The 12,283-nt window shown below is 42.0% G+C and overlaps 1 protein-coding gene across 6 annotated transcripts in view; it reads right to left on the bottom strand.

Annotated features, from left to right (window-relative positions):
* The window catches only part of LOC137381380 (sialic acid-binding Ig-like lectin 13), a 213,867-nt gene that overhangs the window by 143,631 nt on the left and 57,953 nt on the right, over positions 1-12,283 (bottom strand). For 5 of the 6 annotated variants that reach the window (XR_010977165.1, XM_068053879.1, XM_068053881.1 and 2 more), the window contains 3 exons: positions 10,961-11,004; positions 2,453-2,512; positions 2,253-2,362 (listed from right to left, as the gene is read on the bottom strand). Coding sequence is in view for 5 of the 6 variants with exons in the window: in XM_068053879.1 (XP_067909980.1) it covers positions 2,253-2,362; positions 2,453-2,512; positions 10,961-11,004 (214 nt within the window). In the remaining variant the exon portion in view is untranslated. The remainder of the gene's footprint in view (positions 1-2,252; positions 2,363-2,452; positions 2,513-10,960; positions 11,005-12,283) is intronic. The other variant, XM_068053878.1, reaches the window with a different exon arrangement.

The raw sequence follows: 12,283 nt of genomic DNA, 5'->3' as shown, positions 1-12,283 counted from the left end.
AGGGGAAGACGAGGGGTCACTGCTTCGTGACTGTGACCCTTTGTCAAAACCGAAGGGTTGTAAGATCTGAAAGATTAATCATACCTCCCTCTCTCCACAGATGCTCCCAATCTACTAAGTGTTTCCAGCATTTTCTGCTTTTATTTCAGATTTTCAACATCTGCAGTATTTTGGCTTTTGTCTGATAAAGATGGTGCCATTTTTTATTCCTACTCCCACCTGTTCAAAGTGCTTTGCTGTGGAGTTTCCTCTACAGCAACAATCCAGCATACAGCCCGTCTGACTTTCAAAGAATTCTCAAAACCAGAGGGGGAAAGAACCTTCTCCTCCTGCCCCCAGTTTCCAGGTATCATATCAGGCCTGAAAACTTACAAAACATATTGCCCTTTGTCCCTTTGTGTAGATAAAGGAAGAAGGGACAAGTTTTGCATCAGCAAAGCATGAACAAGTTGATTTTCAACAAAGATAATAAATGGAGATTGAATCATTCACTAAATGTGGTAATAGGATTAAAGTAAAACTGTGAGATTACAAATCTATATAGCTGTGTGATGCAGGGTGCAGCAAAAGTAACATCGACCCATATACTATGGAGACAGAACTTTCTAACTTTATCTCTGATTTTTCTGATAAGTAACCCATTGCTTGCAAAGCATTGGAAACTTCAGCCTCAAGTCTCAGAAAAGGCTACCTCATAGCATTAGAAAGTGACATGTTGAAAGAGTTTCATATTTTCTATCTTTTCTTGTCTGAAGCCAATTGAGTTTTATTTCCTCTAGAATAAGAATCAAGCAAATGAAAAAGAGTTTTTGGAGGTTGGAGATAAATCTTGCAGTAGCCACAGGTTACAGCTATTACTAAATTTCAAATGTTAGGATAGATAAGACGATTTGAAATAATTATGGAGAATTCTACTTGCGTCAGGACAAGAAGTTGTTGAAAGGTTGACACTTGGTTCTGAGAACACTAACATTTGATTCCATCGAATCCAGGACTAAATTTGAAAGCTTCCAAGGCAAAATAATGATAGCTGTTATCAAATTTCCATTGTGTAGGAAACACTGTTCCATAAGATTGCAGAACAATTTCCTCTATACCAAAGAGCATGAGTAAGAATAGCATTTTTGTGCTCTGTACTGATGTAGTAGAGTTTACGAACTTAGGTTGGACAGGATAGATGCATCAGTATCACATGGCCATGTGAACCATACTCCAATGTAATATCGGAGTAGGGAAAACACATACCTATAACAAGAACCATAAGACTAAGATCTCACAACAGCAGAATATCAGACTAAAGGTTTTATTTCCACACCACATTCATGCACTTTGAGCACAAAATTTAAAAACTGGTTGATTTTTCATGGATTTTTTCCTTGTCTACCCTTTATTCAGTTTCTAATTTCAGATATACAACTGGGAAGAGGCACCAAGTGGACACAAAGTAGCTCACTATACAGCTGGAAGTAAAACCCTGATCAAAGTCACCATTGTATTGGTGCGGGAAGACATTGAAGAGAAAAGCAACACCCTTCCCCTAAATGAATCTGAGGTAGCAGATAGTATTTGAGCCATTCACTGCGTACTGATGGGTCATAGTTTAGAGATACAGCACTGAAACAGGCCCTTTGGCCCACCGAGTCTGTGCCGACCATCAACCACCCATTTATACTAATCCTTCCCTAATTCCATATCCCTACCACATCCCCACCTGTCCCTATATTTCCCTACCACCTACCTATACTAGGGGCAATTTACAATGGCCAATTAACCTATCAACCTGCAAGTCTTTGGCATGTGGGAGGAAACTGGAGCACCCGGAGAAAACCCACGCAGACACAGGGAGAACTTGCAAACTCCACACAGGCAGTACCCAGAATTGAACCCGGGTCGCTGGAGCTGTAAGGCTGCGGTGCTAACCTTAGTCATGGATACCCTTATGTATTTGCCCTAATTCTACATGAAGATAAACTGGACTGACAACTGTATCCTGCATTATCAGAGTCTCTGTCTGCATTCATTACTTTGCCTCACTTCAGGCCCATTTGTAAAGACAGACTGCTGGTCAATGAATCCAACCTCTCCTCAACAAACAGTCTGTGTGGTGAAAGGACTTTTATTCAATGAAGAAGGGCACAATGCTTCACTGGGCATAATTCATCTGAGGGGACACTGACTTGTGACAGGTCCCATGATGACTATAGACTTAAGGTATGCGAACAAAGAAGGTTAACCTGGAATAATATTAATACCTTGGGCTGTTGGTTGTAGAACTGCCGTTTTGGATTATAAATGACAATGTCTGCATACGGTACTTCTTCGTCTTCCTCTTCTACATTTCTGCATTCATTAGCATAAGCTGCTTCGGGGGATTAAAAAAAACTATATAAAACAAACATTCATTGTAACATTAAGATACAGAAGGATTTTAAGTCGATGAAGTTTAACTTACTTGTTGCATGCCTTGGATTGCTCGGTAGACTATTTCTCCTGACTACTGCATATATTGTATCTGCAAATTGAAGCAAAGGTATGTGAGTATTAAAGTGAATACATTTCAAAGATGATATACTGATAGGTTGAGATGAAGAAGGGTGGGAGGAGGATCGTATGAAGCATACACGTTGGAATCGACCAGTTGGGCTGAATGGCCTATTTCTGTGCTGTAGACTCTATGCAAAACATTTTTTCCCTTTCCCATTTAATTTGTTTTACTGCCCTACTTTGAAATTTATTTGTACCATGCACAGTTTTTCAGATATTAAAAATCAGGATGGACAGCCATTCCCATTCACCTATCACTGCTTCCCTTCGGCTGGTTACAACGAACTAGGTGGAAGCAGTATGGATGGACTAGCTATCTGACTTTCTCTGCCTTTTAGTTAAGGAGTGCCTCACCTCAGATCAATGCATTGTCCACCGATGGGCTTGTTAAAATTAGCATGTGAGTAATAATAGGGGGAATCCCAGATGCTGCCAATCTGTAGCACGATGATTCAAAATCCTTCCCACGGCACCTTCCTCTGCAATCGCAGGAGGTGTAATACCTTCCCATTTGCCTCCACTCTCTTCACTATCTAAGGCCCTAAACACTCCTTTCAGGTGAAGCAGCGATTTACCTGTACTTCTTTCAATTTAGTATACTGTATTTGCTGCTGACAATGTGGTGTCATCTACATTGGGGAGACCAAACGCAGATTGAGTGACTGCTTTGAGGAACACCTCCGCTCAGTCCGTAAGCATGACCCTGAGCTTCTGGTTGCTGGCCATTTCAAACCCCACCCCCAACACCGCACCCTCCCACCCCCCCCCTCCCCCCGCTCTCATGCTCCCATCTCTGTCCTGGGATTGCTGCAGTGTTCCAGCGAACATCAACACAAGCTCAAGGAACAGCATCTCATTTACCGATTAGGCATGCTACAGCCTGCCAGACTGAACATTGAGTTCAATAATTTCAGAGCATGACGGGCCCTCCTTTTAATGTTTAGTTTTTTTTTTCTTTTTTCTTTGGTTATTTTATTTCCGTTTTTTTAGTTTGTTTCTACTGTGCCTACCCACTGTTACTGTTTTTTTTAATGTTTGTGCTTGGAGTGCTTTGTGCTTTACAGTCTATTCACACCCTCTCTGTACTAACGCTTTGAGTTTCAGCACACCATTAACATACTGTTTGCCTTTGTTCCATGTCCTTCTGGTCAGTTATTCTCTGTGACGCTCTGTCCTATCAACACCTTCTCTTTTGTTATCTCTTGCCCCACCCGCTGCTTTATTTGCTTAAAACCTTTTACCATTTCTAATATCTGCCAGTTCTGATGAAGGGTCACTGACCTGAAATGTTAACTCTGCTTCTCTCTCCACAGATGCTGCCAGACCTGCTGAATATTTCCAGCATTTCTTGTTTTGATTCAAAACAATGCTTCAGCCCATAGGAACAGAAACTTTGAACTATTGCTCTTTCTTCATAGATTGATTGTCATTATCCCACATCAACAACAACTTGTATTTATCTAGCACCTTTAACATAATAAAACGTCCCAAGGCACTTTTCAAGAGTGCTATAAATCAAAATTTGGCATGGAGCCTCATAAAGTGATATTAGTGCAGATGGCCAAAAGTTGGTCAAAGAGTTTTGCTTCAAGGAGCATCTTAAAGAAGGACAGAGAGGCTAAGAGGTTTAGGGAGGGAATTCCAGAGTTTAGGGCCTAGGCAGCTGAAGGCATGGCCACCAATTGGGCATGCTCAACAGGCCAGAATTAGGTGAGCACATATATCTTGGAGGGTTGTGGGACTGGAGGAGATTAGAGATGGGGAGGGGCGAGGCTATGAAGGGACTTGAAAACAAGGATGAGAGTTTTTAAATCGAGGTGTTGCTTGACATGGGTAGAAGAGTTTTGGATGACTTCAAGTTTATGGAGGGTAAAATGTGGTAGGCTGGCCTGGAAAGCATTGAAATAGTCAAGCCTAGAGGTAACAGAGAATCAGATTAGGTAGCATTTATCACAATCTCACGAAGCGCAAGGTAATCAAACTTAGTTGAGCCAGAACAAAAACTTGCTGGAGCAACGTTTTCATATGAGCAGTTATTCACATGTTAGCTGTGCCATTGTCTCTGACGGTCCCTTATCAGCAAAATGTTAAAAGAATTTGAAAGAAGACAAAAAGACAATACAGAAATGGAAGAATCTTCCCCTGTGCTCCTGGACAAAATGGGTGAAATTGCAGTGGAAATGGTGGGGAAATGGGATTTTGAGACTGACTGCTCTCTCACTGCCCCAACCAGTACTACAACTGCTTGCTCCTTATTGTCCACCATAGGGACAAGGACAGATCCTGGTGGATTATTTGTCTTTCCTCCTGTGTTTCTGCTGCTTCTCAGGGCCACCATTGGTAAGGTACTTCAGTTATGAAGATAGATTGGAGAAGTTAGGACTGTTTTCGTTGGAGAAGAGAAGGCTGAGAGGTGATTTGATAGAGGTATTCAAAATCATGAGGGGTCTGGACATACATAAGAAATAGGAGCAGGAGTAGGCCATTCAGCCCCTCAAACCTGCCCCGCCATTCAATAAGATCATGGCTGATCTGCCCCAGACCTCAACTCCTCTTTTGTGCCAGCTCCTCATAGCCCTCAACTCCCCAATATTTCAAAAATCTATCTATCTCCTCTTTAAATACTTTCAGTGATCTAGCTTCCACAACTCTCTGGGGTAGAGGATTCCAGACGTTCACTACCCTCAGGGAAAAAATTCCTTCGCATCTCAGTTTTAAATAAGTATCCCCTTATTCTGTAACTATGTCCCCTAGTTCGAGATTCTGCCACCAGTGGAAACATCTTCTCAACATCTACCCTGTCAAGCCCCCTCAGAATCTTGTATGTTTCAATAAGATCACCCCTCATTCTTCTAAAATCTAATAAATAAAGGCCTAACCTGTTTAGCCATTCTTGATAAGTCAACCCCTTCATCCCAGGAATCAGCCTAGTGAATCTTCTTTGAACTGCTTCCAATGCCAGTATATCCTTTCTTAAATACGGGGACCAAAACTGTACACAGTACTCCAGGTGCGGCCTCAGCAACACCCTGTACAGTTGTAACAAGACTTCCCTATTTTTAAACTCCAACCCCCTAGCAATAAAGGCCAAAATTCCATTTGCCTTCTTAATTACTTGCTGCACCTGCATGCTAATGTTTTGTGTTTCATGCACAAGAATACCTGGATATCTCTGTGCTGCACTTTTTTGGAGTCTCTCTCCATTTAAATAATAGTCTGCCTTTTCATTCTTCCTACCAAAGTGCATGACCTCACACTTTCCTACATTAAACTCCATCTGCCAAGATTTTGCCCACTCACTCAACCCATCTATATCCCCTTGCAGATTCCTTATGTCCTCATCACAACATGCCCTCCCACCTATTTGTGTATCATCAGCAAATTTGGATATATTACACTCTGCTCCCTCCACCAAGTCATTAATATATATAGTAAATAATTGAGGCCCTAGGACTGATCCTTGTGGCACTCCACTAGTTACGTCTTCCTAACCTGAAAAAGACCCATTAATCCCGATTCCCTGTCTTCTGTGAGTTAACCAATCCTCAATCCATGCTAATACATTACCCCCAATACCGTGAGCTCCTATCTTGTGCAATAACCTTTTATGCTGCACCTTATCGAATGCCTTCTGGAAATCTAAATATTCTACGTCTACCAGCTCCCCTTTATCCACTCTGCTTGTTATATCCTCAAAGAACTCTAGTGAATTTGTCAAGCATGATTTCCCTTTCACAAAACCATGTTGACTCTGTTTGATTGCGTTAAGCTTTTTTAAATGTCCTGCTATTTCTTCCTTAATAATGGACTCTAGCATTCCCAGCGACTGATGTTAGGCTGACTGGCCTATAGTTTCCTGCTTTTTGTCTCCCTCCCTTCTTGAACAGGGCTGTCACATTAATGGTTTTACAATCTGCTGGGACCCTCCCGGAATCCAGTGAGTTCTGGAATATTTTGATCAATGCCTCCACTATCTCTGCAGCCACTTCTTTTAAAACCCTTGGATGTAGGCCATCAGGTCCTGGCAACTTGTCTGCCTTTAGTCCCATTAGTTTGTCAAATACTTTGTCTCTCGTGATAGAGACTGTTACAAGATCTTTCCTCCCATTAGTTCCTTGCTTATCTGGTAGCTGTGGAATGTTTATGCTGTCCTCCACCGTGAAGACTGATGCAAAATATTGGTTTAAATTATCTGCTATTTCCCTGTTCCCCGTATTAATTCTCCAGTCGCATCCTCCAAGGTTCCCATGCTCACTTTAGCTGCTCTCTTTCTTTTTATATACCCGTAGAAGCTTTTGCTGTTTGTTTTTATATTTCTTGCCAATTTACTTTCATAATCAATTTTCTCCCTCTTTATTAGCTTTTTAGTCATCCGCTGCTGGTTCCTAAAAAAATTCCCAATCCTCTGGCCTACCAGTAGTTTTCGCCGCTTTGTATGCCTTAGATTTTGATAGGATACTCTCCTTGACCGCCTTTGTTAACCACGGGTGGTTCATCCTTCTCATAGAGTCCTTCTTTTTGATCGGAATAAATTTTTGCTGATCGTTATGAAATATCTGCTTAAATGCCTGCCACTGCTCATCCACTGATGTTCTCCTTAGTCTACTTTCCCAGTCCGCTTTAGACAACTCTTTCTTCATACCTCTGTAATTGCCCTTGTTTATGTTGAGGACATTGGTTTGAAACCCAAGTTGCTCGCCTTCAAACTGAATTTGAAATTCTACCATGTTGTGATCGTTACTCCCGAGAGGATCCTGAACTACAATATCTCTTATTAATCCTACCTCATTACACAGTACTAGATCTAAAATAGCCTGTTCCCTGGTAGGTTCTGCAAGGTATTCCTCCAAGTAACAATCCCTGATGCACGCTACAAATCATCTTCCATGTTACCTCTGCGAATCTGATTTGTCCAGTCAATATGCAGATTAAAATCAACCATGACAATTGTAGTGCCATTCTTACACACCTGTTATTTCCCGATTTATACTTTGTCCTACAGTGAGGCAACTCTTGAGGGGCCTATAGATGATTCCCACCTGTAACTTCTTCCCCTTGCTATTCCTTATTTCCACCCAAACTGATTCCACATCACGATCTATTGCACCTATATCATTACTCACCACCGTACTGATACCTTCCTTTATTAACAAAGCTACTCCAACTCCTTTTCCCTTTTGCCTATTTTTCTGTAACATTGAATACCCTTGACTATTGAGTTCCCAGTCTTGGTCATCCTGCAACCACGTCTCTGTAATAGCTATCAAGTCATACTCATTCATTTCTATTTGTGCCGTCAACTCATCTATCTTGTTACAAATGCTGCGTGCATTCAGATAAAGAGCCTTAAGCTTTGACTTTTTGCCATTATTACTCATTCTGGTTCTAATTTCTGCTTCGCTCTTCTGCTTATATTTTATGCCCCTTCCTGTCACACTTTGATTACCGTTCACCTCTTCACTACCCTGCACCTCTGCTCTCTCATTTCTTTTTGATTTTTTAAAACTTCCCTTCAATTGAACCTTCCCCCAACAATTAGTTTAAAGTCCTATCTACAACCCGAGTTATACGAATCGCCAGGACACTGGTCCCAGCGTGGTTCAAATGGAGCCCGTCCCAACAGAACAGCTCTTTCCTTCCCCAGTACCGGTGCCAGTGTCCCATGAATTGAAACCCATTTCTCCCACACCAATCTTTGAGCCATGCGTTTACCTCACTAATCTTATTTACCCGACGCCAATTTGCACGTGGCTCAGGTAGTAATCCGGAGATTATTACCTTAGTGGTTCTGCTTTTTAATTTGGCCCTGAGCTGCTCATAGTCCCTCAGCAGAACCTCTTTCCTAGTCCTACCTATGTCATTGGTACCTACGTGGACCACGACAACTGGATCCTTCCCCTCCCACTCCAAGTTCCTCTCTAGCCCAGAAGAGATGTCCTTAACCTTGGCACCAGGTAGGCAACACAACCTTCGGGACTCCCTGTTTTTGCTGCAGAGAACAGTATCTATTCCCCTAACTATGCTATCCCCTATTGCAACTACATTTCTCTTTTCTGCCCCGACTTGAATGGCACTCTGAACCACAGTGTAGTGGTCAGTTCACTCATCCTCCCTGTAGCCTGTGCCCTTGTCCACACCAGGACCAAGAACCTCGTACCTATTGGATAGGGCAGTGGCTGAAGCTCCTCCAAAGCCAAATTCTGGATCCCATACCTACCTCACTCGCAGTCACACTGTCCTGTCCCTGACCACGGTCCAAATTTGATGTAATTAATTTAAAGGGTGCGACTGTCTCCTGAAACACAGTGTCCAGGTAACTCTCCCCCTCCCTGATGTGTCGCAGTGTCCGCAGCTCGGACTCCAACTCATCAGCTCTGAGCCGAAGGTCCTCAAGCAACCAACAATTGCTGCAGATGTGGTCACTGTGGATCGCACCGGTGTCCACCAGCTCCCACATACTACAGCTGCAACACTTCGCCTGCCCAGCTATCTCTATTCTATTTAATTAATTAACTTGGATGTTAAATATGTGAAAAGTGAAGTTCTTAACTGTACTCTTCAGCTGTAATAACGTCTTTTGATTTAAACCACTCGGTCAAAAAGAGACACGGAAGAGACACCCACCAATCACCTACTTGTTTTCCTGTGATGTCACACTTTGGAGAGAGTAGGTGGAGAGAAACTGGTCCCACTCGTGAAAGGATTGAGAATGAGAGCGTGCAGATGTAAAGTATTTGGTAAATGAAGCAAAAGTTACACGAGGAAGAGCTTTTTCACGCAGCGAGCAGTGAAGATCTGGAATGCACTGCCTGAGAGTGTGTTGGAGGCAGATTCAATTGAAGCATTCAAAAGGGAATTTAGACAGTTAAATGAACAGGGAGAATGTGCAGGGTTACGGGGAGAAGGCGGGGAAATGGAACTGAATGAATTGCTCTTTTGGAGAGCCGGTGCAGACACGATGGGCTGAATGGCCTCCTTCTGCACAGTATCAATTCTGTGATTCTGTGACAGTGACCCTTGGAAAGTGATGATAACTGCCCTGTGGTGCTCTCATGAAGGGTGACGGGGTTGTAACAGCCTCCTCTTCCTTCATTCTGTCCCTAGTGACTTATCTGTTGAAGGACGTAGTCTCTGCTGAGACCTTCAGTGGGTACTTGTTTCAGATCTTCGGGGCACTTCTGCCTCTTTGAAGTCCCTCATTGGATCTTCTGGTGCTGCAGTTGGAATTTCCTCTTTTGCAATGGTGGGCTCCCATTTGATGGCACAAATCTGCTGGGAGCCTGCTATACATATTTAATTGGGTCATGGCTGGATGGATACAGACGGGTGAGTACACTGTCCCCAAGGTGAAGAACTCTCCCCAAAAGAAAAAAAAACAATTTTGAGGTATAGTTCCAGAGGTAGTAATTCCCTTAATGGCCATTCTTAACCATCACCCTGATACTTACAGATTCTTATTATGTCTTCAAATAGATTTTCAGGTGAAAGGCTGAGCCTGGACATTGATGTCAATTGTTAGGATCATAAAAGCAGAGCATACATTTCTAGCTGTGGTACTCACCCTGGGTGAATCATTTCTTCTACTATAGTAAAGCTAATGCCAGTTGTGGCCACCCCAGTGCAGCCCAGCTGAGAATAGCCAAATCATCAAACCTGGGACTTTCCTGTCACATGACAATATGCACTTAACTGCAGATCCACTGAGCGAGAGCTCCAGCAAACAAGTTTTAAAGCGCAGTCAGTAAAGAGAAACCACATTCTTTGTAACAAGGACACACCTCTTTTTCACCTAAGGTTGCATAATTTGGTAGAACTGCTTTGCTGTCAATGTGCTCGTGGCATAATTAAAACTGCTGTGTCGTAGTGTTGGTGCAGTTTGCCAAAAGACTTGGGGGCTTAACTTCCTGATTTTCCAAATAAAGCATCAATTGGCCTATTTTCATTAGTTTAATGGCTGAAAATTGAAAAGGCAGGTGGGTGCAATTTTTCTGGCAATGATTTCTTGAAATATAAATCAATTTCGTGGGACTAAAACAAAGCCATCCATAAGGATGCACAATTGGGAAGACGGGGGCGGAATGCCAGTCGCCTTCTAGTGCCTTTGAATTTAGGTTGCGGCAGAGAATGTTGCATTTTGGTGCAACTCTACTATGCTGTATGAGCTCTTGTATTTCATAGCTATTTTGTCCCATGTATGAGATCTGTTACGATGTCCATCTAATATCTGGAATCCACCAATAGTTACAAATGGGCTATTGTTCCAATATTTTCTTTGAAAGATTGAATTGATTAGGTGGACATTGCAGATCTACCACATAGTATTTCCATAGTTCCGAGGATAAATGGTATTATAGCATTTCATTGCATAGATGCACCCTTACTAGACTAGTTACACAGGTATATACAATGCACCTACCTGTCTCACCATTGCAATTTGCACTCCTGTCCATGGTTTCTGGACTTGAAGAGATGGAAATAAAACAAAATTAATGTGATGCAAGATATTAGAGTATTTCAGTACAGAACACTATCAGTTTTATTTTATTCTTTTGCGGTCTAGTAATGGGTATAAAAAGTAGACACAACTGTTAGCAACTTTTAGCATTTTAATATCACTTACATAATGATGCATCACAGCTTAGATGCTGGGTATTATCTACTGTTGTAATGATGTGGCTGGGTAGATTGTGCTGCAAATAAAAGGGACTGCCCTTCCAAGTTCATCTTTATCTATATTTCTTTTCCACTTAGAGTAGAACGAAGTGCAGCCATCTGTTTTTGAAATACTTATTCAAATATGTAGCATGGCTATATCACTTCCATTTCCGGTTTTATAAATGCCTCTATTCCAAAAGCATTTGAAAATAAAATCTCCTCTCAGGGGCTTGGAGCATAAGCATGATTCCTCTATTTGTTGAGGTAGAACGTATTATACTTTTAACATACCAACACCACTAAAATAGAAATTGTTTCACCAATGTTGAAAAAAATGCAACTCTATAGGTCAATAGAACTATAGGGGACGGGGAATTGGACCAATAAAAGATTATTGCTTAGACGAGACACAGTTTGTAGTTATAATTTTGCTATTAGTGCTTATATATATATAAAACATCAGAGTTCCTGGTCTGTCAGTTTGTGGTAAAAGGCTTGTTACAGTGTTCATTCAGTTTTTTTTTTGATCAGTGAAGGAACCAAAGAAACTATATGCCATGAAGAGGTTGGAGTATATTGCAGTGTGCCACAGTCAAGTGTCATGACACAGATATTATTATCTGTAGTGGAAACAGTGCTGCTAAAGATGGCACAGCACAGGGCATGTGTTTGACATTCAAAGAAACTTTGGTGACGTCAGGATCCTGGCCACAGCTTTTTCAAAAGTGGGCTGGCAAGTGGTAACACTTGAAGTTTGCAAGGCCAAGCTCTAACCTTAGCCCAAAGGTAGCCATAATCGCATCTCTGATCAGCATTCTCAGGCCATGTCAGTAGACTTCACAGAAGGCTTGAAGGAAGCAAAAAGAGACAGATGGACCAGCAGCTAACAGAGAAAAGAGGAAAGTCCAGACACCAATGCTCCAAGTAACTAAATGCAGAGTGAACACAAAATCTTCCTTAATCTTCATACAATCCTCACCAGCTCTATCCCATCCTGTCAGAATGGAGAGGCTGCAGCATGTTCGAGACAGTTCCTGCACGATGATCTGAAGCACCACAAAAGTCAATACCATCCATCTGAATC

This window comes from Heterodontus francisci, chromosome 22, assembly GCF_036365525.1.
Source record: "Heterodontus francisci isolate sHetFra1 chromosome 22, sHetFra1.hap1, whole genome shotgun sequence".
In the NCBI taxonomy this organism is placed as follows: domain Eukaryota; kingdom Metazoa; phylum Chordata; class Chondrichthyes; order Heterodontiformes; family Heterodontidae; genus Heterodontus; species Heterodontus francisci.
The sequence above is the reverse complement of the archived record's forward strand: the minus strand, read 5'-3'. Positions and strand labels throughout refer to the sequence as shown.